This window comes from Pleuronectes platessa, chromosome 7 (assembly GCF_947347685.1).
Source record: "Pleuronectes platessa chromosome 7, fPlePla1.1, whole genome shotgun sequence".
NCBI classification, from domain to species: Eukaryota; Metazoa; Chordata; class Actinopteri; order Pleuronectiformes; family Pleuronectidae; genus Pleuronectes; species Pleuronectes platessa.
The window spans coordinates 4,773,799-4,800,441 of NC_070632.1; the positions used below are offsets into that span (position 1 = coordinate 4,773,799).

The 26,643-nt window shown below is 42.4% G+C and overlaps 1 protein-coding gene across 3 annotated transcripts in view; it reads right to left on the bottom strand.

Annotated features, from left to right (window-relative positions):
* Positions 1-3,498: 3,498 nt before the first annotated feature.
* gnao1a (guanine nucleotide binding protein (G protein), alpha activating activity polypeptide O, a) overlaps positions 3,499-26,643 on the bottom strand; it is an 80,293-nt gene continuing 57,148 nt past the window's right edge. Inside the window, exons 5-8 of one of the 3 annotated variants that reach the window (XM_053427661.1) lie at positions 22,225-22,353; positions 20,307-20,436; positions 8,010-8,163; positions 3,499-5,690 (exon numbers count right to left, since the gene is read on the bottom strand). In XM_053427661.1, the coding sequence (XP_053283636.1) occupies positions 5,503-5,690; positions 8,010-8,163; positions 20,307-20,436; positions 22,225-22,353 (601 nt within the window). In that variant the 3' untranslated portion in view covers positions 3,499-5,502. Of the gene's footprint in view, positions 5,691-8,009; positions 8,164-8,556; positions 14,170-15,246; positions 15,401-20,306; positions 20,437-22,224; positions 22,354-26,643 lie in introns of those variants that run through there. The other 2 variants (XM_053427662.1, XM_053427660.1) reach the window with 2 other exon arrangements.

Below are 26,643 nucleotides of genomic sequence, written 5' to 3' on the forward strand. Positions count from 1 at the left end.
TGACCCATCTGGTGCAGGACACACAGAGCAGTGAGCGACCATGTACGGCGCCCGGGGAGCAGATGTTGGAGGAGTAAGGTGCCTTGCTCAGGGGCACTAGACAGGGTAGGGAGAATCCTCTTGGATTTTTGGACAGATCAATCAAGGTTTGTCTTTTTGTTGTTTCTCTGTGGAGTCGAACCAGAGACGAACCAGAGACCTTTTCTGCCCATAGTCCAAGTTTCTGCCACTAGTCCACCGCCTCTCTTACAGGAAGGCAATAAGCACCATGTTTCAGGAATTAGTCTGTACCCATGGCTATTAAAATGACTGCTCCAGTGGAGATCATGCTCTGAAACATGCACAGAGAATGATTCTCTTCTCGCCAGTGGGGACGGATGAATGTGATTATGCAGGAGAACTAGTTCTTCATTTTCTTCAATTCGGAGCAAATTCAGCCTTCAGCAAAAACTGCTGCATGAGTACGTGTGAGACTGGAGATAATAAAACACTGAGTGTTGTCATGTCACTCGCTTGTTGTTTGTTAAAAGAGACAAACCCAGAGAGGAAGAGTCGTTTCAGGACGACAACAACGACGCGGCTGTTTCTCATTTCTTTTAATAACTTCCTCAAACTTCATTGTCTTGTTTTTAATTCCAATCCTTCCATCTCTCCCTGGTTCTGTTAATGTGAAGTGACCACAGATCGTCATTTCCTCTTCCTGTTGTTGGTGTTCGTTTCATTTGAACATATTTTCTAAAATGATTCAAACTACATGAGAAAGATAAACTGTTGATTCCCTACAGAAGGAACACACACATCTGCCCACTGAATATGTTTGATTTTGTAAATCACAATCTGCTCATTATTCCCTGAGATATTAATAAAAGTGTAGAAAAGACTGACCTGTGGTGCAATATTAAAGAATGTATCTGCACCAGGTCTTTTTGATCAGATGTGAAATGGGTTTTGAAAGTTTTTGCATAATCCTGCTAACAAACAAACAAACAGGGTGAAAACTCAAACTCTCTGGTGGATGGAATTATCATAATGATGCTAAACGTAACTCAAAGAAATAAGTACACATTATAATTGGGCAGTTTATTGATAAATGTTTACTGAGCTCAACACTTTGTCTGTGTCGTGTCTTGTTTATGAAACTCTCATGTCGACCCTGAGAAGAATCACTGATTTAAAAATATACAATTATGAGAGAAGGAGGAGGAGGAGGAGGAGGTGAAGGAGGGAGATGGAATAATTTTATTAAAGCAATTAGTCTGGAGCAGGTTGATAAGACAGAGGTTCCCTTCCTCCATCGCTCTTCTGTGCTCAGCCTCCATGTTTCCTCGGGTGTCTGATGTTTCTCCATCTGCTGGTCCTCCCTCTGCGAGGAGCTTGAACCCAGTGAACCAGTCTCCTCCTCGCAGCCTCAGCAGCAGTGAAGATGAAAGCCTCCTCCTCCTCCTCCTCTCTCTCCATGTGTGAATGAAAACTGTCTGCCACAACCTCTCCCGCCTCAGATCACCACAGCTCACACTTACTATTCAAGCTGCCATGACAGTGTGTGCGTGTAGAACAGTTCAAATACACTCTGGAGGACTCCTCTGCTTTATGAATGACATGGCTCCATGTGAAGTGTGTTTGTGTGTGAGTGTGTGTGTGTGTGTGTGTGTTTGCAGCACACTGTCAAAGATGAGCTGTTTTCATTCCTGCACTGAATCTGGACATTTTCCTGGAATTTTTCTAGAAATCTAAGAGAATGCAAATGTCCCAGTAAGTTGCTCCTGTCAGCGGCCGAGTGAAATGTCCAGGTACATGTCCCAGTGACAATAAAGAAGGAAAACAATATTTCATGTTCTATTTGTTCTCATGTGTTCGTTTGAGAATTCTTCGTATTTTTTTAAGTTTCCTGCTGAATATTGGAGATAAACTCAGGTTTTAATGACGTCAGGGTGACGAGTGGGAATGAAAGAGGAAACTCTCTCTTTTCCAAATCACTGAACCTTTTAAATAAAAATGTAAACAGCAACTTTACTGTATTAAAAGTTGCAGTTACTTCTTTCAAAGAGGTTTTGTTCTCACCCGTGTGTATTTCTTTGCCAACAGGGATACACAAAAACTACACAACAGACTTCCACACAATTTGGTGGAATGATCCGAAAGGAGCCGAGCGAGAACCAGTTACATTTTGGGGTGGAACCAGGAATTGGTCATCATTTTCTGTAACTTGAGAAATGGGACATCTTTCGACATTTTCATTACTTTCTCATAATCCATATAAAAATCTTGATCTAGCAGATTCAAATGTGGTTTTGTAAGGATTCTCTTTTGTCAGCCACTGTGTGGTAATAAATACACTTTGGTTTGGATCTGGACAAAGCGGCTGATTCAGGACTTTTTTATATTATTTTCTACTTCATTGGTCCTTGGCAGAGGTTAAAGTGACATTCCAGTTAAATAAAGCATCTGCGTCACCAGCAGACACCGGGCAGGTTCACATTTTACAGATCTTACTCCTCATTCTGTGTTTTTAACCTCAAAAGCCTTCGAACACACAAACCTTTACGATCATATATCTCAAGACTCTCTGTTCAAACTGGATGATTTCACAAACATCTGCCCGGGAACGCTCTGCACGTTCGATCCAGCTGAGCCGGAAGCTCGAAGGTGAAATCACAGACACACGACTGACGCTAAAGGACACAGACACAAGAAGAGGTCGCTTTTTGTAGTCATGAAAACAGTGGCTTTTTAATGTAAACACTACATTCGATTGGTTTTTCCAGCACGGACATCCCACATGAAATAACAACCATTCACTAAAGAGGAGTAGAGAGGGAGAGAGAAAGAGAGAGAATAAGAGAGAGAATAAGAGAGAGAGAGAAAGCTGCACATAAGAAAGCATTCACTGGGTAGAGAACGGAACATTAGAGGAGGTGAAATAAAAAAGAATGAAGATCAAAGGAACAGAAACAGGTATATCATGTCATTATACACAGTTGTTTTTCTCTTTTAAAAACTAGAAATCAAGAAAGAGTGGTTTATATAGATAGATGGATGGAGAGATCGAGGAGGGGGGGAACATAGATCAGGAATGAGTAGATAACAAATGTCCAAATCTACTTATTGGGTGTGTGTGTGTGTGTGAGTGAGTACGAGTAAGTGTGTGTGTTTGTGTGTGTGAGAGAGAGAGAGCTGTGCTTTTCATTGTAGACCTGGAAGTCGTGTGTCGAACTGAAAAGAGACAGAGAAGAAGAAGAAGAAGAAGAAGTAGAAGAAGAAAGGAGCATGACTTTATACAGCATCGATGTGTGAACATGCGACGTCCCTACAGGCGAACGCAGCGAGAAACGTGCTCCCCCCCCCCCCCCCCCCCCCCCGAAAAACCGTGGTTTGTTATTATTAGTTTTTTTTTTTCTTCTCCTGAAATAATAAAAAATAGATATTGTTATAGTTTTATATTTAATCGTTCTGAGTCAGGCTAAAAGTGAGGACGTGGTTCGAATGCAGGGAAACAGGCAAAACGGTCAGAGGGGCTGGGGCAGGGCGGGGCGGGGGGGCGGTTACAACAACACAGGGTCTGAGATCAAATCGGCTCGACGTCAAAACATCGTGTTAATTAATTAAAAGCAGAGAAACAGACAAAAAGAACAAGGGATCATGATCGTGGTCGTGGACATCGTGTGATTTCCCACGTTCACTGGTTTTCATCAATTATTTTAGTAATAAACTTAAAATCCTACGTGTCACAAAATCTAAACTCCTTCAATCTTCCAAACGTGACTTTTCTACACGTCCAAACTACGACTCCTTTTTTAAATTTTATTTTTTACAATTGAGCCCGCCCCTTTAAATTCAGGAACCAATCCCCTCATTTGTTAAGTTGCTATTCTTAGTTCTTTTTTTTACCCATCTTTTTTATTAATCTTTTGCAATTTTTCTTAAAAGATTTTCTGAAGTTATTATCTGAACAGTATAGATTTTTTGTTGTTGAGTTTTTTTAATATACTGGTCTCTTTATACAAAGGCTTGAGTATCTCATGCTGTCTGTGTGAGGAGCAGAGGGAGGGGGGGGGAGAGAAGGGCCAGGGCAGAAACGCTGGGGGGGGCCTTTTAACCCTAAATCTGGGCGCCAGGGTGCCATGCGGAAAGAAGGCCAGAACTGAAAGGGATGGATGGATGTGAGGAGAGGTAAAGGCGTGGAGGAGGTGAGGGGGTGGAGGAGGTGGAGTTGGAGGTGGAGGGTAAATAAAGAGAGAGAGAAGGCAGACAGATCGGGTCATGTGTCGGACAGGCAATCAATCAATAAATAAATTAATAAATTAATCAATCAATATCAAACCAGGAGTGAGTTTTCTTACATGTTGAATGTTAGTGGGTCTAAAGGTTATAACAGTGAGGAAGGTAGAGTTATAACATCGTGTACTTGCTTCTAAAAGCGTAGCTATCTACAGAACAGTACCTCTGTTACATGGCACTGATCGGACATTTAGCACATTTCCTATTGGCTTTCGGGATCAGCCTCGGCTGAAGCTCGGCCAATGGCTAAGGCCGGGTTCGGGAAACAGGAAGCCTCACTTCCTGTCGATGAAAACCGGGTCTCGGAAGAAGGAAGTCAAATAATACAAGTTACTCAAAAATTTAAAAAAAGAAAGTAATCGACAGCAAACATCTTAAAATGTCTCGGCGTATGTAAACAAAAGACTAAAACACAGCGTTGTCAGTTTCCAGCAGGTCTCACAAGTTGTTTTTAAGGTTTTGGCCGACCTGTCTGTTTTTTTTAAATTTTGTATTCTTTTTTAGTGCGATCGATATTTTCACAGATTCCAGCAAAACTTGTTATTATATAATCACTACTATGGCAACAAAATAACACACGAGAAGAAGGTGTCAGGTGAGGCAAAATGTGAATACAAATCAGTGTTCAGACCGACACTCATGTAATAAATATACACACGATCAACAAAAATAAAAACAGAAGTCATATTCATAGTAATAATAAAAAAGATGCGAAGAAAAAAAAAAGCACAGGTTTTGTTTTGTTACCGATAAAAGACACAGCGGAGAAAGAAAGAAAGAGGAAGAGGAGGAGGAGGGGGAGGAGGAGCGGAGGCTTTCATCGACTTTGTTCAAGAAGTTTTCAAGGCTGCAGGGTCTCGTGTTTTTTACTAAAACTAAAATTTGCTGGCGACGGGCCAAAGAAAATCAGAGGGGGCGGGAGAGGAGAAGAGACGAGAACTAAAAACATTATATATATATATATATATATTTATATATACGTATGCCTATTTTATTTTTTTATTATCCTCATTATTAATATGTACCTAGGTGCATTTTTCGTTCTATTTTCTTTAAATAATCAGCAGAATCGTCATCATCATCATTATTTCCAGAGCAGTGTCAAAGGGAGGAAGAGGAAGAGGAAGAAGAGGAGGAGGAGGAGGAGGAGGAGGAGGGGGGCAGGAAGGGGCGTGGGAGAGGAGGGGACAAAGAGGGAGGATATCAATGGCGGCGCCGGCGTGCTCAGTACAAGCCGCACCCTCGGAGGTTGTTGGCGATGATGATGTCGGTCACGGCGTCAAACACCACCTGGATGTTTCCTGTATCTGTGGCGCAGGTCATGTGACAGTAGATCTCCTTGTTCGGGGAGCGGTTCTTGCTCTCGAACTGTGCCTGGATGTAAGCTGCTGCGTCGTCGTAGGTGTTGGGTCCTGGACGGAGACAAAACAGACAAACACAACACAATAAGTAACAATACACTCATACTTCTGATCATATTCATATTACTTGAAAAGGTTTAAACGCCCTTATGTTCAGAAAACACATCAAGTTCCTCAAACTGTTCATTGCTGCAGCTCCTCTTTCAGCCTCCGTCTCAACCACTTGGCTCCTATCTCTTTAAGACCCTTCTCTAGTCGGCTCTGATTGGCCAGCTGAGCCACTCTGTTCTGATTGGTCAACTATTTAACATGCTGTACAGAACAGCTGCTTTTAGCATCTTCAAATGATGTAAACACATTTGTGGAGAGCGTTAGGATTGTTTTTATCCGGAGAGGTTTACATACATGTCGCTGCTGATTGGGCCACAGCTATGACACACCCACCAAACCGGAGAATATAGTTTTGAGTATATTTGCAATCTGTAGCTAAATAGTGCAAAAACCTCTGAATACCTTTAAGAAATTAAACCTGGCTTTAGTTGTATATTATGCAAATGTCGGGCTTTGTGTCATGTGATATGGTGAGGGGGGGGGGGCGGGGTATCGGACTATTTACGAAGTGTTTCCTTCAGAATTTTGAGCTGTTTAATCTTTTGAATACACAAAACAAAGGTGGAGTAATTAAAAACAGAATCCATGTCCTAGTTAGTTTGCTCCTGTTCCCCAGATGTGAGGGTTTGAACACATCACGTTTCAGGATGCTTCACATGGGAAGGTAACGGAGGACAGGATGAAGGAGGGATGAAGAGACTAAGTCAACTGTGATTATCAAAGAGAAGTATGAGAGCCGAGGAGAATGGGATCAGCTCAGAGGTACGACAGGAGACAGCATCTCCTCTCTCTCTCCCGTCCTCATGGCTGACCGAGCGTGACCGTCTCCTCTTCTCCTCCTCCCTTCTATCCCTTCTTTCCTCTGCCCACAGCCACACATGCAGCTCCCCTCCCTCTTTCCTCCCTGTTCATCATCGTCTCCTCTTCCTTTTCAGAGCGGTGGAGTTAATCTTCATGTACAGTGCGTCGCTCATTTGACTGAGCGGCTTCACCTCAGTGGCAGACGCTCTTCACACGGGGAGAACATTTCAATCACCTGCTTGTTGGGATCCAGTTCTCTCTCTCTCTCTCTCTCTCTCTCTCTCTCTCTCTCTCTCTCTCTCTCTCTCTCTCTCTCTCTCTCTCTCTCTCTCTCTCTCTCTCTCTCTCTCTCTCTCTCTCTCTCTCTCTCTCTCTCTCTCTCTCTCTCTCTCTCTCTCTCTCTCTCTCTCTCTCTGGACAAATCAAACTGACTTATTGCTGTAAACAAACTGGGATTAAAGGAGCCATGTTCCTCAGTGTGGTTTTTATTTCTCACTGACGGTTAATGTGGCGCTCGCTCAAACTAACTAATCTACTGTATCGAGCCCGAGGTTAATCAGTGTCCACGAACACGACAGGGCGTTTACACACGTTACTCACATCTGGGATCGTATTTAGATATGACGGGGGGTCTTCACTGATACTTTTAAATGATGTAATTTAAACTGGGGTCCTCACTTTACCTCCGGCCCGTGTGGTGTTAGCTCAGCATCTGGATGTTGTCTATCAGGCAGTTTTAAAGCTCATCTTAAGAAGTGGAACCGCTCTTACTACCACCAGCATGACTGGCTTGTTAGCTGCGTCACTGATGTGCAATGAATTCTGGGACAAGTTGACCTGAGACAGATCCACACGTTGGATCCTTTGTCGCTCAGAATCAGATTTTGTTTTGGGGATTTTTTTGTTTTTTACACGTTTAAATGTGTTGTTATAGAAATGAGACACAACATTTTATTTGGCGACCTTCAGATCTGCTGGTAGGTTAATTTTGTTACCTGTTGATATATAAAGCAGTTTCGCCTGCCTTCCACTGTTTATGGTAAGCTACAGACATCACAGTCGTGTCAATCATCTCATCAAATTGACTTGAAAGTAAATTTCACAACATAATTTCCAACAAAACATAAAATGATGCGCTTAAAACTGAATCAACTACACTTTTAAACTCTTACTTTGGTGATAAGTGGTCCACTAGTCTGGAGTTGAACAATCTAGTAAACCTCAGTTTATCAAAATGCTGTTAAAATGGATTTACCCGTTTCTTTGTTAAGCGTTTCTAATTTGTTCACGTCTGTCTGCTCGATCAGCAGTTTGTGGATCAGCTGTGCGTTCGGTCGCGTGTGATTGGATTCAGTGTTTCCAAGGAAATGCATTTTCTACACCTGTCAAGTTTTCTCCCTGTTTACGTGTCACCAAATTAAATGTAAAGAATTAAGTGCATGTGTATAATCTTCTCACCTGTGTACTCGGGGAAGCAGATGCTGAGCGCAGACTTCTTGATCTTCTCTAGAAACAGATCCTTCTTGTTGAGGAAGAGGATGATGGAGGTGTCGATGAAGAACTTGTTGTTGCAGATGGAGTCGAACAGCATCAGGGACTCGTGCATGCGATTCTGTCGTGGGAGGAAGGAAGGAAAAAGGAAAGGGATGGAAAAAGAATAAAAACAAAATTTAAGAGGAAGCAGAAGGGAGCAGGAAACGAGTGGGTGAAGAGAAATGAAAGAGAGGGAGGGAAGGTGAAGAACGGACAGAGAAAAATGAATCGGATGGATGATGAAACAAAGAGAGGAGGAAAGAAGAGGAAAAAGTTACAACCATTCTTAAACTTTTACAACAGTGCGATAAAGACGAAAAGGAAGAATAAGAAAAGACTGCTGTCGTTGTGGCGAGAGGAAAAGAGATCAACACAACACAATCTCGATCTTCACAACTGAACACAGCTGTGTGAACAATTGAAAACACAGACATAAATAAATAGGCCACAGGGAAGTAATCGCACACATGGAGTTATTCACGTGGTCCTTTATTATCGTTTTATTTTACGTATAAATACAACGTTCAATAAATTATCACAGCAGTGACGGAGATACAGCAGACACATTTCAACTCACAGTGCTCAGTGAAACACAGCACTTGCTCAATAGAACACATACAAGTAAACACACATTTTGCCTTCAGGTGATCTGTACAGTATAGACAGGTGTTGTTTGGTTCGGACGGATGAAGCTGAAAAGAGCTGCAGCGGTGAGAGCACGAGTGTGAGGACGTCTACCGGGTCAGACTCTTTGCTTCTACCCGGGCTCGCCGGGCGTTCTGACCTCCAGCAGGAGAGCAGGAGTCTTTACAAAGGCTCAAGTGCTCGGTTCACCTGTCGGCCTCAGAACTAAACGCATTATAAAGACGACTCAAAAGTAATTGCAGGCGAAACTCTTATCTCTAAATTTGAAAGCATAAATACGGCAGCAGAGAGAAAAAAAAACTGTTTTAAATCAATATGGTGAAATGTAACTATTCAGTCTGACCGGTTCTTCATTTGGCTGTTGTGACATTTCAACAACTTGTTTTTAATAGCTAGCAGGTGCAGGCGTCTCATCTGGATCAGCAGCTGCAGCCCAGACACCACAGGACCTGTGTTACCTGAAAGGACCTGCGGGGTTATCATCCACACCACAGGCAGCCACTGGGAAAGAAACTGTGTGGCCCATAAACCCTCTGTAACATGGCCTCAGACTACATTACCCACAAATCTCTCCTTTCATACGGGGAAACTCAGGATTTCTTGTTGGGGCCGAAGCGAGACATAAACCACATTACCCACTGTCCTCTTGGCCTCGGCTGTTGACGTGATTTCCCACTGGTTGTTTGGGGGTTTATTAGTCCTTCATCAGGAGCAGGGACGGGATGTGAAAAGCACACACACAGACACACAAACACAAACACACACTGTGGAAGTATCAATCCTGTCTTCACCCTATAAACCACTACTAGCTTTGGAGCGTCAGTGTTGCAGACAGAGGAGAGCAGAGCGGGTCAGAGAGGGAAAGTGAGGACGTTTCCTCCTAAGAAGCAAAGACTCAAAGAAGAATCATATGTGAGATGAGACATGTTTGAGGTGTGAAGGTTCACACCTCTCTCCTTTGATTTGTATCACTGAGCTCAGTTGGTTGAAGCTCAAACAGAGCACGACGTTTCACTCTCCTCTCTGCGCTTGAGTCCTATAAACTTTTGTTAAATTGGTTTCAGTCCATTTCATTGTTACTGTTAATTTGCATGCATCACCTCACAAGTGACAGTTTCTGTGAAGAAACAAAACTCTGCTGCAAAACTGATTCATTCCAATGGATCTGCTATAGTTAGTAGACCTGAAGTTTTGTCTCAAATAAAACTTGTTGAACTGCGACGCACAACTTCACCTTATTGACCAACAGCCCCCCCGCCCTGCCACTGCTGACCGTGCAGAGCCAAAATGGAGGAAGCGATCCTAGCTTCACCAAGGAGGTTAAGTTTTAACATGAGTAAAATGTGGTGCAGCCAGACTGAATTTAAAGGGGACGGTTGGCGGAGGTTTAAACTCAAGGTACTTCTAGCTCCAGATTAGATAAGTGTCAAACACAACTTCTATTTGCCGGCTAGATTTAAGAGCTCATTGTTTGCCCCCTTGACGACGTGTTATTGGATGGATGCTCTTCCCTGGTCAATGTGTAGTTAACCAAACAGTCAATAAATCTCTTTCCTGAGCCACCTCTTTGAAAATGAGCAGATCAATTATGCTGAACCACTCTCAAGGAGACTGGGCCTTTAATGTGTTCTTTAAAATGAGTAAGGCCACAACATCACCAGCGTGTCCCTGCTGTGATAACGTTGTTCTCTAGATGAGATGCAGTCCACACCGGAAATTCAATATACAATTGAGAGACTGGATTTTTACATAATGTTAATGGCTTTTCTTCAATGGTAAAATAATCACATTATGCTCACTTTGTGTTGAATTGCTTGAAACCTGCATTTTAAATGGTTTCAAGGCGACTGCAATGCTGTATAAAATGAAATGGAGAAAGAGTCTTGCTGAAAGGACGGAGACAGAACTGATTTTTACCGAATAGAACGTGATCTTACATATTTTAAATACATCTGATAGTACTCCAAATGAATGAGTAAACCACTGAAGAATCTGTACAGCAGAATACCGGCTGTAGATTCACCTCTACCTGTGCACTGAGGTCGACACAGGCAGGAAAGAAGCCGAGCAGAGAGCTGCTGTTTCCACCCTGAGGGCAAATAAATCACCTAAATGTGAACAGGAGCCTGCTAAGTTGGTGTGGATGGAAATTTCACCAGCGGGTTGTTCCACAGCTTGTGTCTACCGGTGCCCGCTGCCCGCCCTTTAGGCTCTGGGGCATGAAGCGTCCTGATTTAATTACAACAGAAACGTCTCCAGGAGCATCTTTGCCTCCATCATGTGAGGCAACAACTAATCCTGAATGGTGTAATTATCCTGCGCTACTAAAGTACAATTAACAATTTGAAACAAGTAACAGACGCTCGTTGAAACATGTGAATTATATATTTGAAATCTACGCAAGTGACAACAAAAAGCGAACTTGTGCACACTCATGCATTAAAACAGGAGAGAAGCTTCTAAACACGATCTAGCCACCGACAGGAGTGAGAAGTGAAAGTGAAGCGCTCGAAACTGCTTTCATCTTTTCTGCATTAATGTCAGGCCCAACACTTTATGCATATTTCACATCCTGTCGTCCTGACATCAACAATCAAACAGCAAAAGCTGATCTCACACGTAGTGGATGTAATGAGACAGAGGAGATGATGATCAACTCAACTCGCAGCACAAGAGGCAGCAGACGTCTTGTTTGGCAAAAGAACCTGGAAACATCTGAGGCTCCTTGGCTGAGTGCGGTGGTATTATCTGGTGCTGCCAAGGAAGGTGTTGTGACATTTGGAGAGTCCCAAGGGTGTGTTTGTGTCTTCAGTGCCTTTGCGTGTGCGTGTGTGCATGTGTGTGGAAAGGGTAGACAGGTGCCTTCTGGGTAATTAATCCACAGATACTGGCTCCAGCGCAACACCCATGGGCTGATGTTGTCTCTTACGCAACATCATGAGCATAAACGCACGCACACATACCTTTCCTAAATCAACACACACATGAAGGTAACAGACAGACACACACACACACACACACACACACACACACACACACACACACACACACACACACACACACACACACACACACACACACACACACACACACACACACACACACACACACACACACAGGATGTTGCCTTAGGTATCTAGTTAGAAAACGTTGGCACAGATGTGTGAGGGAGAGCTGATGACATCATCTACCTGATTAGAGATAAGATGGCAGCCCCGAGCGGAGGGAGGTGACACGATCTCGCTGTTCTGAGTTTGGAGAGAGGAGGGTGGAATAAATGCCTTGCTCATGAATAAATAAAGCAACCGAGCTCAGTTAATATGTGACGCTGTAAACTTCTGCTGAGAACAGAGAGGAGGGAGGAGTCCATTATGTTTTCGAGGTGCATCTCTCCGGCTCAAAATTCAAACCGTCCCTAAAAACAACACGCATCAATTTCCAGTTCACCTAAGCTGAGCGCTGCATCAGACCTCAATCCCTCGGCAGCTCTGGGCGCCACCAGAAAGGAAACTCATTCTGCAAAACCCGTGAAACATCACGGCTCAGACTACAGTCACAAGGTTTGACATTCGTATCCCACAGGACTGTGTGTGCTCACCAGCACCATCTTTCAAAGCTCACTGCTGGCTTATTAGGGCGGCGTGGTGGACAAGAGGGATGTTACACTGTGCAGCCCGACACAATGGATCTGGCCCTGGGGACGATTTAAAATCAATGCTTCCATTGAAGCAATATCTGGGAGTTGTCTGGTTGAGTCAGCACACTGGCTCTGGTACTTCTTCGTAAAAAGTGATATTTATAGTGGATCCAGGCAATCTGCAAAACGAGAGGCGGGAGAGTCAATCCTAAAATATGACCAGAGGGGATGAAGGATGACGGCAGCCTCCTCCTCCTCCTCCTCTTCCTCCTCCTCACACGAATAGCGACTTCCTCGCAAACAATAAATTGAAGATATGTAAAAATAAAAACAACAACAAACAAACGAGAACACGTCCATTGGGTTTTCTAGGTCCAATCAAAAGCACAATTTCACTAACAGTGAAAAGCATCAACAGTTCAACCTTATGGCATTTGGATTAAAACACTGACTGGAAATAACACTATTCACTTCTACTGTATAAACTCTGGCTGTGTAGTTTATACGAGGCAGATAAACAATTTTGTAAACTGAAAAATTATGTAATATGTCTATGAACCACTTGTCTGTCTTATCTGTATTTATCCGTTATAATTGAGTTCATCATGTGTTTTATATTCTTGTTTGCACGAAGGTACTTAGGTGAAGCTCCATGGTTTGAAGCACGAAGGCGAAGTGCAACAGTCGTTAACAAACCGAGCAGGATCCTCCTCAGAATAAATATCAAATATCACAACATGGCACAAGTCCACGTTTTCCAGAAACACAGGAAGAGAGAGAGAGCAAGAGGGGAATGAAATGCAAGGGAATCAAAATGGGGACTTTGCAGTGATAACATATGGCCTCGAACCACAGGGCCATGAAGTTTGAGATGATGAAGCATCTGACAGTGTTCTTGGTTTGCTGGGCACAATCCAGTTATAAGTGTTTTCTGAACAAAAATGGTGATAAGTTTGACTTTGAATGGGACTCACTGCAGGACATAGTTTAGAGCAGTTGTAAATCCGACTTTCAATGGACTAAGGCACGTGTCTGTGGTATATAACAATTCAAGCAATAGGAAATAGTTCAGGGTGGGAGGAGAGGGATTCCCACTTTATCATTTTGGAGGATAACGCTAAGAGGGATGCACTTGAGCTGCAGTCAGTCCACTTCTATGATTAAGGCACTTTTGTGTATGTACAAATTCATCTCAGGAACCTTGTGTCCCTCAAGAGTTTACTGTGGGTATTGTGTAAGATTGCTGGAGCACACGAGCAGCACATTTGGCATTTAGACGCACGAACACACAAAGAACAGTGTTACTGGATGCTGCTGCCGGTTCCTCTTCAGGAGCCGACACAAGGAATCAAAAAAAGACAACTAGGTTAAAAGAAGTCTCAACCAACCAGTCGAAATCAATAATTAAAAGTCAAGTTGAAGCAATGATCAGCCGTGTGGGTAAGTTGTACGATAAAACCCCCATATTTGACTTCTTGTCACATGATAGCATCACAGACAGAAGCCACATAACCATATGATTTCAACCACGTAGGCAGCACAAGTATTTACCCTCGTGACACCTACATGGCTAAAACCTCGTCCAACACCCTGTGACTAACATTTAACAGCATCCTCAGTAAAGGCCACAGCCCCGCAGGTTATTGGCTATGATGACATCAGTGACAGCGTCAAAGACAAACTGGATGTTGTTGGTGTCGGTGGCGCAGGTCACGTGGGAGTAGACGTCTTTCTTGGTCGACTTGTTCTTGCTCTCGTACTGAGACTTGATGTGGGCTATTCCGTCCTCGTAAGTGTCAGGTCCTGAGGACAGAGAAGACAGAGAGCGGGGATTAGGTTCAGGCTGGAACGCTGCTTCTGATATTTAAAAAAAAAACACAACTTTTGACTTTCAGGCTCAGCACACAATCTGCTGAGGCGTGCCCGCTGCTCGCCAAACTTTCAAACATAAAACATGGGCAACGCTATGGAAGCTGATAGGGAGTGAAATATATACTTAAAATAATGTACTTCCATCCATCGCGTCATAAGTTCATACATATGGATGTGGAATTTCATTTGATGAAGTAATCATTTGCATTTTCATCAACTCTAATGGGTGTTTCACATTTAATGGATTCATTTATTATAGTATTCAAAAATCATCAAGAATCTGACTAGTGAGGGCTGCGTAGAAGGATGAAGAGCAGACGAGCAGATGAGAGGAAACAGGCTCTGAATTCTAATTTTGCTTTTCTCACACTCTTGCTGTTTTGATCTCTCACCATCTAGCAGTTGTGAGCTGTTTATATTTTTCCCGGTGTCTCTCAGTTGCTCTTGTCTCTCTCACACTCGTCTTTGTGTGTCGTCTTGGACCCCTGGTAACAGCCCTGATTTCATTCACCAGCTCACTTTGAATTATATGACTCATCTTGGTTTTGTTCCACATTCTCAGCCTCAATCTGCTCAGCCTTTTAATCTTATGGTAACTATCCGGTCTCTTTGTCTTGGCCTCCATTTAATCTCAAAGCTTTATGCATACTGTACAACTTCAACTGTTTTATTAACTAGTTCACTAAGTTGATGAGGAGAAGTTTACTTTAAAATGAGAGAGAACTCTTCAGATAAGATAAAGGACAGGACTTAAGACTTAATAAATGAGTGAAAGTCACCATGTACCCAGTTCATTTAACCAACTGGTTTATTATGAGGTATCTTAAGGTGTGTATTGTTCAGTTCTATCCACAGGTCACAGAGATAATCTCTGGAAGTAACCAGAACTTTCAACATTGTGATTTCTCCATAATACCGGGTTGAACGTGCTTCACCTCAGTGGCCACAGTGCCTCCTAGTGTTCATTTAACTTTACAGTATATATGAATGAAGAACATGGTTACATACCACTGTATTCAGGGAAGCAGATGGACAGTGGCGACTTGGTGATCTTGCTTTCAAAGATGTCCTTCTTGTTCAGGAAGAGGATGATGGACGTGTCATCAAACCACTTGTTGTTACAGATGGAATCAAACAGCTTCAGAGACTCATGCATGCGGTTCTGTGGGAGAGACATTAGCTCCAGTTCAATGGGCAGACATATATTGGGACATGTCCATAAATAAATGTGTATTTGAATGAAATGTAAATGTGCTCAGAGGACGCCGGGAACAGACAAACCACATACACACGTCATCGAAACACGAAGAGGAAGTGTGAAAAATAAAAACAAAAAAGCAGAACAGAGGTACTGAGGACTTCCTCTTGTCTATGGTGGTTTGCTGCTGTGCATTAAGTGTGTGTGTGTATGTATGCGTGTGTGTGTGTCTACGATCACATCAGTAACAGAAATCATTAGAAAGCTTATTACAGCCAATCAGTTAAACAAAGCCATGCACGTTTAGCTTGTTAGCCGCGAGCTACGGTTAGCTAACTGTGGTACACCGAGTAAGTGATCACTAAACGGTACCATGTGGAGTTTTTTTGACCACAGGGGGCACTGCAGAGCAAGGTTTTGAAGAGAAGTTCCCTGCATTGTCTGCATCACATGGTTTGTATCCCATGGTCCAGCAGCATATGCACAAGGGAATGATGAAACAAACATTTGTTTCGTCAACTGCAGAAAGGAAGCCACAATCTTTTGAAGACGCAGCAGTGCGCCAATACAGGAGGAAAAGAAAAAGACGAAACCTCAGTAAAGCTCGTTCAAATTTAAAGTTTCTCTATAAGGCTGGAAATTGAGCTAAACTATTTTTTTGGCCAGATACACATAAATGTAAAATGTATATAACATTTAAAAAGTACAGTTTACAAAAAACTCCACAGAGTTGCTTAAGAATAAATACCCTAATAAAATAAAATATAAGGCACATAATTGATTATATTTGTTGAATTCTGCAGCTAAAAATGTTACAAAGCATCATTATTATTATATAAAAAAGCGAGTTAAAATTAGAAGTATATGTTTACCATCATTAGGCCCTAATTCATATCCGTGGATAATGTTTTCTCTAGATTAAATTATTAGGACTTCTACAGTGCTTTGTTTGTTCACATTAGTTTTTAATGCTCATGCAAAAGGAACCCCACATCAATCAAGAGACCTGGTCACAGGGCCTGAGGCGCCAGATGAAGACAGTAGATTTGTTTAAAGAACGAGTTGAAAGCAGTTTCTCACTAGTCATGAAGCCCCAGTCACCAGTGCAGAATAGAGGATTGACCCATCAACCAATCGGATTAGTGAGAAAATACGACGCAAATCACTGCAGATTGAGGAAAAACAGTCTCTCACAAGAAAGAAGAGAGGAGGTTTGAGAGTTAACAGTGATCTACAGGTTTTAAATAGTGTTTAGAAGAAAGATAGAAATAGTCATGAAGAACATTGACAACAAAGCTCACACACACACACACTGGTTCAAGTCTTTGCTTCACTAACACAGTGAGTCACTGCTTTCAACTCTCAGTGAGTGCATCAACCTATCAGGAGGTTTCATACCTGTCTGTGCGCGGAGCATCTGCAGAAGATCTGACTGCTGATTGGTTAGAGAGGACAGTCGATGGCGAGAGTGACAGGAGGAGCAGAAGGAGCCAGAGATGCTGCAGGGCGGAGCTTAGAGCAGGAACCGAAAATGCAAGGAGGGAGGGGCCCACCCACCCAGACCGCCCACTCACCCCCAAGGAGGCAGGAAGACAGTGTTCACCGAGAGCAGCTATCATCTCAGAGACAGTCTGCGTGAGTGTGAGTGTGTGTGTTTGTGTGTGTGTGTGTGTTAACAAGTGTGTATTGAGGGAAACAAGAGGAGGACAGCCAGAGAAACACACATTGCAAGCAGTTCACGAATAGAGAGAAGGGCAGGTGTGTGGCACTGGATTGTTTTCATACAGCACACGGATGTATATGTAGATAAAACCTTAAACATAGGACCAGTGAAGTGGTCTTTTATTTCCTTACTGTCCCGTCGAAATGAGGACAACAGAAATCCTGAAAAACACTGCCTCCTCTTTGTGGCTCCTTTTAAATCTGACAGGGTTTCTGTTTTATCTTTTACAAGTCATAGAAGCATTTGAATTATTTTTCAACCCAAAAACAGAAACATGGAATATATTAAAACTTCATGAAATGTTAGGAAACAGTTGTTCTTCAGCTGTTGGGAGACAACTCTGTCCTAGAATTCGACTTGATCATTGAACAACACTGTGAACTGTCTGTGTAGCATCTTGTGAACGAGGACATTTCGAGCTTCAATAGAAATAAAATCTACCGTTACATTTTTCAAGCACTTGTCGAGACAGGATAAGTGTTATGGGAAAAAGTTTTCACTAATTAAATTCACGGCGTATCAGTGACTTTAATGAACTGCCCAAAAGGGATAAATGTACGACTTTATCACCCTCATTAGAGAGACTGACTATCCACTGACTGACTGTGGACTATATTTCTGTGCCTGTAATTTTCTGAATCACTTGCCATGGACGTGTCTGGTAGTAGAACCGACGGTGGAACGTGGGAGCTCACTGAAAAACATTTGGTTATTTGCCTGCTAATTTAACTCCCACACTCTTTAGCAATAATAACACATAATCGTTGATCAAAACAAAGTCTCTCTGATGTAATCAACAGATCCGTGATGTTTACGGGATTCGTGCTACATTTTGTTTGTTTGTTGATATTTTTCTTTTCCGGGTGCACACACAATCAGAATCAGAATCAGAGACACTGTTTTGATGCTGGGAGGGAATCGTGGCAGTCTGGAAAAAGGACGTTTTAAAGTCTAAATGCACACAGGGACGTAGCCTCACTGCTAACACCTCAATGTCAGAGCGGGTCAGAAGCAATGGGATCTGGAGAATCTGGCACACGACACTTCACTCACGGCCCCTTGACTCCTCACTAGGGGCCAGTAGCTTGTCTCTGTTATTGTGTCCAGTGATCTCATGCTGCCTGTGATGAGTTACAAATATTACAAACATTGTAACCATGGAGTTGTTGTGTAATGGCAGCGTGGCTGGATGAACGAATTCTAAAAGGTTTGCTGAAAGACATGAATAACTCCACAGTAAACAACACGGAGTAGCTTTTCTCTTTACTAGGCTGTTTGGAGAGGAAGCAGCTGAAACAAGTTGCTATCAAAACGTCGAAAAAAGAAACGACAAGGAAAAACTTCAGTTTTAATAAAGTTTTAACTCTTGAATCTAAATGCATCACAAACAAATCTTGATTGGACCTGCAGTTGTATTTTAGCTGTGCTGTGTTGAGGATTTAGAGCTGAGGAGAATCTCTAAGCTCCATCAGCTCGTTCCTCTTTAACCAATCATAACCTGATGTGTTTGACCAACCACCTATAAGACATCAAACTGTAAAAGTCGTCTCTCCTCCTCTCCATCAAACTCTCTCATCAGAAATGTCCCTCCCATGGAGACCTCCCAGCCGAGCGCTCCCTTCCTCCTCCTGAGCCCCGTGTCTGGGCTCAGGGGGGATCCTTAATGTTGAAGCACCCACTTCATGGGATCCACTTCCCCTAAAGCACAATAAATGTAGTCTTACTTCAAATTTTCTCTTCAATCCGCTTACGAGTCCCTTCTGATTGAAATCATATTACCATGTTAAATTGGCCACTTCATTTAAACCGGATTTATCATTACAGTGCAGCCTGATTTGTTGAGGCATCTGTGTACGGAACACACATAATACTAGAGGCTGTTTGTGTGTGTGTGTGTGTGTGTGTGTGTGTGTGTGTGTGTTATATGAATATTTCCTCGCCCTTTCTGACGTTCCTCTGCTGCTCCCAGCACAGAGGGAAGCTGGAAGACATCTGCATAAATAGAGCAGCTAGTGGACATGTTTTTGCTCCAGCCTGCAATCCTCAGAGGAAACACTCCAGGCTGATAAATAGCAGCGAGCACCGTGCATTCAAATCAGCTTATTTATTTTTCGACTACATGGCATCATCGTTGTTAAAGCCTCACGGTGGGTCGTGGCCTTTTGTCGAGGAAACACCAAGCTACACCATTGTCACTGTTTTACCATTCAGAGACATGTATTTGAACCAAATATCAAACAGGGCCGCATTTTCCTTTTATCCTCTCCACCGCCATTTTGGCACTCACACACTGCCTGTAATTCAATGTGCACATATTAAACCACTTAAAATAAATAAATGTTTAAGTTTTAAGTTCAGTAAAAATGTCTTAAATACTCTATTATTAATTTTTACACCTACTGCGTGTCTCAGTGCACATAATTTGCATTTCGTGCAACCTCATATAGAAGTTACTGTACCTGCCCTTCCATTTATGTAAAGCATGCTTCGCCACAAAGGGAGCTTTCTTTCCATCTTCAATACGTGGACGAATGCTTTGCATAAAGAAAAATAACTCACAGATACAATAATCCCTTTTATAGGAAACACCCAGAGGGAAAGTCCGTAGGATTATGAAATAAACCACAGGCTGACGTGGCAGCCTGGTTAAATAACACCAGATAATCAGAAAGATGTAAAATAAGAAAGACAGAGAGCATATAAGTTGGCCTTTAAGTTTTGTCCCTCTTAAAACATTGTATAAAGTAAAACTTGAATATAAATATAAACACTTTCATGCTGTCATTTATTTAGCAACTCATCAGAGCATCGTTCCTCATGTCTCAAGCTTCTAATGTTAGTTTACAGTAGGTTACATGTTCCTTCTTCATAAACCAAGCAAACACTGTCTTTCTTCATTGCTATTGTTTTATAAATCCTGTGTCAAAATGTATTGAGAGTGGATTTGCTGAAGTTGTCCCACATCCTGAAGCCGACAAGACTCCTGGACACGGTGCAACTCTGACTCAGTGTCTTTTAAAAGGTGCGTTCCAATATTTAGACTGTAAATGGGTCATTTGTACCCACAGCGACAGAGAAAGAGCATCAGTGAGAGGAACACACAGCCACAGAGGGAGAGAGGACATACGTGTGGAGACATGTCCTTACCGTGGTCTCGTCCTCATGCAGCACCTGGTCGTAGCCGCTGAGCGCCACACAGAAAATGATAGCTGTGACATCCTCAAAACAGTGGATCCACTTCTTCCTCTCTGACCTCTGACCTCCCACATCAAACAGCCTGATGGACACACAGACACAGACATGAATTCATATTTCGGACATGAACATTTTCTTAAACTAGACACGGTCTGTTTCAATCCGATCATACTTTACTCTTGAGATGCACGAGCAGTTGAAGTATTTTGATGAGGAGCATCACTGGGGTGTTTATGAGACATTTCCTCTCCCTTGTGTGTGTGCTCATTATTTCCTCGAATGAGACAGAAGCATGTCCCATTAATTAACTAAACTGTGGTGCACGACCGCAGTCGGATTTGTCTCGCCACAGTTTCATAATGATCCCAAAAAACTATTTGCAAAAGATCTCTGATGTAGCAGCCAGCCTGCTGCATTGCACAACACAAGTAATCTATTGTGAGTGTAAGAGCAGGTTTTGTTTTTTGACCTTCTCCCTTCGCTAAAGTCTTCAGTAAAGACTCTCTTTATATATCTTGTGTCTGAGTCTTGCACTCGAGTCCTCACCTGTGTCAAGTACAAAACAAATCGATGTGTAAATTTTTCAAGGTAGTTTGAAATCTCAGTTTAATCACATGGATTCACTCATGTGGGACAACGAGCTGCAGTAGCATTCCTCTCAACTCGGATCTGTCAAGTCACTGAATGATCTGTGTGGTTAATGAGAGCATTGATTTGTGTGGGTAAGGGATGAGCTGAATGGAGAATTGTTGTCCGGGTAGTTAAAGATGTTATTGTTGTAATGGAACTGATTAGATGCACAAATTAATATTTGGTGCATCAGCATGAAGTGCAGAAGAGCAAACAAATTTAAAACAGGATGGGCCGCAGTCAGATGTGTGTTCTGGCAAACAGAGCTGCAGAGTTTTGAATTAAAAAATATAAAAATTACTCAATTCTCCTTGTGATTTAATCTGGATAAGAACTACAATTCCCAAAGAGAGACTGATGGAAACACTGCATGTCTCCTCTGACAGGACGAGCCATAGATCAGCGGGTGGTGAGGCTCAAAGCTCGACCTGTGACCATCCAAGGAAAAACAGGTGAGCGGAAACCGTCAAGATAAACTGTCTGAGGCTGGATTTGACTTTTCCCTTTGAATTCATCTCACGTCTTCCTCCAGTTAAATGTGTAATCTTGTGGAGCTCAGAACAGATGGGGCTGATTCAGTACAGGTTCACTGTCGTCTCCCACACACGGCCTCACTGCCAGTAATAGCAACTGAGCTAAGAATATTTAGACTTTTACACAAAACACACGCAGCTCCCTGCCTACTCACCTGCGAGCGTAACAGTGGAAAGCACCATTTAGTAGAACTAACATCTGTATATCTGCATCTTTAAGATGAAATGTGTGTATGAATGAGAAAGACACAAAAAATGAGAGGGAAAGTGAAACAAATATCAAGTTGCAAAGTGTAACGGTGCATCCATGCAGAGGAATCGTGTCAACATTTGATTCATTTCCCCGCTCAGTGTGCCGCTCTGTACGCACACACCAGCGGCAGATATATATGTTAATTAAATTAGAGGTCGGGACAAGACGCCTCCCGTCTTTTCTCCTTGCTTTCTCTCTCCTTTCCGGCAAACCTCCCATAACGCCTCTCCTCCTCTCTGTCATCGTTCCCATAGCTCCTCGCTCTAATTGAATCAGATCTCATTAAAAAAGGCAGACATCCATAAATATGGACACGTGTTCAAAGTATTTAATTACAGACTGGAGTTCCAACTGTATGCATGGATAGAGGAGCAGGCTGATGGTTGGATGCTGGTGACTGTAGAAGAGAGGGAAGTCTAATATGAAAACATCAGTGGTAAGAGTTCATAGTGACCTGAAGTGAAGGTTTTTGAAGGTAAAGTGTGTCTCGACGATGCCGGTGGTCTTCACTCGGGTCCTCAGGATGTCCTGCTCTGTCGGCTGGTAGTCCGTCGCACCAATCCGATCTAGGCTGTCTAGGTAGCTGCACACAGACACACACAGAAAGAAATAGATTGTTAATCAGCAGGAATATACAATGTGAAAAGGCGAGTCAGGGCTGTCGGGCTTGGGATTTCTTCACATTCTGAGGCATGTGCATGGGTCTGTTAATAACCTTTTTTCAAAGCCAAAAGCATGTGAGGAAAACCCAATGAATGGATTACACTGTTAATCTGCTCTGATGTCAGCTGTGCTTGTTTGCACCTCTGGCTAACTGGTTCACTTCCTCCACAAATAACTGAAATCTACAATACAAAGGAGAAAAACATGTAACTTGTATTTGGAGGTACTGGTTTGAGATGGGACAGCATACTGATGTGGCAATATATCGTCATCCTATATGATTATCAATATTATATTTTATACATTTGTAAGGCACTGTGTACACTTTGCGAATTGTTTCATCTCAGTTTTTGTCAATCTCTGTGAAACTGACTCCAAATTGCAGTTATTAAATACACACATCCTACACTTTACCTATTTAGAGGCATTTTGTAATATTTAGTGTGACAGATATCATGATTAATCGCTATATGATCGTCTAGAAATATATTTATCATTGCAGAATTGCTGAATCGTGACATTATTGTTATTGAGGGCCATGCATTTCAAATCACATTATATCGTATCATGAGTGACTCTGCGATTCCCACTTCTATTACTGTTATTGCTCTAATACTCTATGCAGCACTTCTCTGCTGTTTAAGCCTGAATCCCATGAGAGTGAAGCTGTAGCAGCTTCTCTCCAACTGTTTAGTAGATTTGCAGAAGTTTAAACTTGTGCAACTCCAACAATTTACACAAGATGTGTTGGTCAAGCACAAGCAGTTATAACAGTCCTCATACTTGGAGCCTTTACTCATCAGCTGGAGAAGATGCTGATTTCTCTCCTGGGACATGCAGCGTTCACAACATCGTGTTTGACTCATCACAATTCTTGTTTTAAAACTAACCATTGAGCAGAAAATGATAAAAATCAGTCATTTTCCACCAACTCTTGAAGGGTGAGGGTTATAAAGCACACACTCAGTTCTAAAGCTGGTTTGATCCTTTGAGAAATGATTGATGGCTCTGTTTTCATTGGCCCTCGGGCTGTCTTTGTGAAGTCCGCCTCAGATCGATCAGTAGCTCCGTGCAACTTGGTCTCACTTAGACCAGAGAGTTTTCTGATCCCACTGACAGAGGAGGAGTATTATAAAATAGATGCGTTTACATTGCAGTGAACCTTAAAGCTACTGAGGTATGTTAAGGCTCAGGTGGGCCTCAGACTTTACATTACACAACAAGTGCAAGGAGAAACCCACTGGTTTGATGTCATTAATAATAAAAGAAAATGTGCGACTCTATTGACTCCACTTCCTTTTCCTGTATTGACCCCGTGTTTTACTGACTGCAGTTGCTTTCCTCTACCTGGAAGGCGAAAGGTCAGTAACAGATCAACACTGACACAACAGAGAGGGAATCTACTGCGTGTCCACATCGTGCATCCATCGAGTGTGTAATGGAGGTTTTTTATTTATAGATCGGGGAGTACACACACACACAAACACACAGATACAGACACACAGCTTGAGTGATAAAAACTACTGATAACACAGAAAAGGGACATGGCTTTGATCAGGGTTGGGAGGAGAAGTAGATGGGCGGGGGCTGAGGGGGGGGGGGGATGATCTACTGGACCTTGACACATTTCTTGGTTTGTCAGTTATCAAGATTTAAAAAAACTACTGCACAGATTAGAAAAAAAATTGTGAACTCATGCTCACACAAACGCTAAGATTGTTTCATGCACAGAGCTGCAGTACCCTGTGGATTTACAGTCGGGCAGCCCGGTTTCATATAAACTATGGACCACCACTGCATTCGGCTTTTTCCAAAAAGTCAATTAACACCAGGGCCCGGAGAAATATTGCCTAATTTCCCTGGTGACGTGCAGTTGTATGGTCTTTCTCTATAAGAGTATTAGGCACAAAAGAGAGACATCTGTAAGGAGATGTGATAATGACAAAGATGAAGGCATGTGTGTGTGTATGTGTGTGTGTGTGTGTGTGTTTGTGTTTCCAGTGTAGAAGGCTGTAGAGCTGCTGACGAGCTGGGCTATTTTGGAATGTGAAAAGAGCAAAGAGCTCTGTCATTACTTGGCAGAGACAAGAGGAAAAATACAGCTAAATTTCACACTAACAATACAAACGCACCTAATCGAAGGCAAAGCAAGAACCAGAATCAATAACTGTTGAAAATAAACTAGAGTTATCTTATTTTAAGCATCAGCTCTAAACAGGTACACTCAGATTGGCAGCCATTAGCAGACAATATGCACTTGAATTAAATTCAATACAACAGTAACATAATGCAATAAACCAGCGCTGCAAGGCCATGTTCATGCTCACTGTCTATTTAACAACTTTACCTGACATTTTAATATGTGTGTGTATGAAGGATGTCATTGCATTATTTTTTATTTTTTATGAAGCCGAGTCTGGACATGCACCAGTGTAACGAAGGCAGGGGATGTAAATCATATACAGAGAGTATGTGTACTATGGTAAATAGGTCAGTACATGTAGTGCTTAAATTGGACAGGAATAAAGAGAGAGAGAGAGAGAGAAAGAGAGAGAGAGAGAGAGAGAGAGAGAGAGAGAGAGAGAGAGAGAGAGAGAGCAGCGGCTTCAGGGAGAATAAATATTTCTGCTTTCTTTGTAATAAAAAACACATCGGATACAAGTGCAATTCCTAAAAGAATCACTAATATCCAGTGGAATTATGACCTTTTTACCTTAATACCTGCAGTTTACATCTGAAGGTCGGAATTAATAACACAAAATCTCTTAATCTGGAGAAACATCCTCAACTTTCTGTTACTGTTAGGTATGTTTGAAACACACACACAGACACACACAGACACACACACTGACGTTTAGACAAATGTAAGGATTTACGTCGTTGTGGTGACTTGTCCCCAAACTGTGTTACTTTATAGATTAAGGTCCCTACACCATGAGTAATACCTACACACCACATACACACACACTCACACACGCACACTCACACAAACACGGTCAAACTGAGTGTGGTCAGATCACGTGGTATCTGTCCCATCAGCTCATTGGTTTGTGTGTTTGTTCTGCTCCATAGGCCACCACATAATAGGAAGTGTGCATCAATCTTTAATGTGACATTTAAATCACACACACACACACACGCACGCACACATACACACACACACACAAACAGAGCGGATGTTGTTTGAGTTAATTGACCCTATGTAAATGCTGACAGGACGATGTTTGCTCTCCTTTCAAGATGTCTGCCCATATGAGGAATTACTCTCTCTCTCTTTCACTTCCTCTCTCTATCTCTCTCTCTCGCTCTCTCTCTGTCTTTTCATTCTGTTTCTCACTCTTTCATCAGTTTTGTACTGACTCACCCCTTCCTTTCCTCTGTTTGTTCCATTTGTCTCACAGATTGTATCAGTCAATCATCTTCTTGTGTTTCTTCGCAGTCGTGGTCTTTAACTTTCACTTCACTTAATCACTACATCCTGTCTCTTCTCGTCTTCTCTGCAGATTGTTTATGACACTTTTTGTTGCCTCTATGTTTGCATCAGCCTCTTTTCAACACATCTATTCTAAGGGGCAGATTCTGATCCTAGAAATGTGCACATGCTGTGATCTCCTTTGTGATTTCCACTTATTTTATTCAGTTATCATGTTATAGTTTAAACTTTGCGAGGCGGCAACAGAACCTTGAACTACATGATATCCTAAGATGGAGGAAAAGCTTCAGTACGCAAAGTTTTCGCCATTGAACACATTTTTGAAAGTAGCTCCTAATGTTAAATTCCATTTGTAGCCAGTTGAAAAGCTTCTTGGGTTTTGTTGCATCACGGCACGAAGAAGAAGTCAAGTTGCTTTGGTTCAATCTGGCTGAACTGTTGACCTGAGCCACGTCTGACGTGTCCAGAAACACGATCAATCAATCCCAGCGATTAATGTGCCATCGTTTCAACTTGTTGAAGATTTCTCATTGCTTGTGGTTTCCCTATAAAACGGCCCTGCTGTCATATGTCATATATAAGCTGCCTTCACAACATGCAGGGTTAGAGCCTGCTGCACAAGAGAGGTGCATCCATCAGTGACTACATCCATCGTTCTACTGCATCTCTGCTTTACGTCACTCGTCACATGTACAGAGCACAATTAAATTACAGCTACACACACAAACATGGCACTTAAGAGAAATGCCTCGCTCACCACCACGCTCTCTCTCTCTC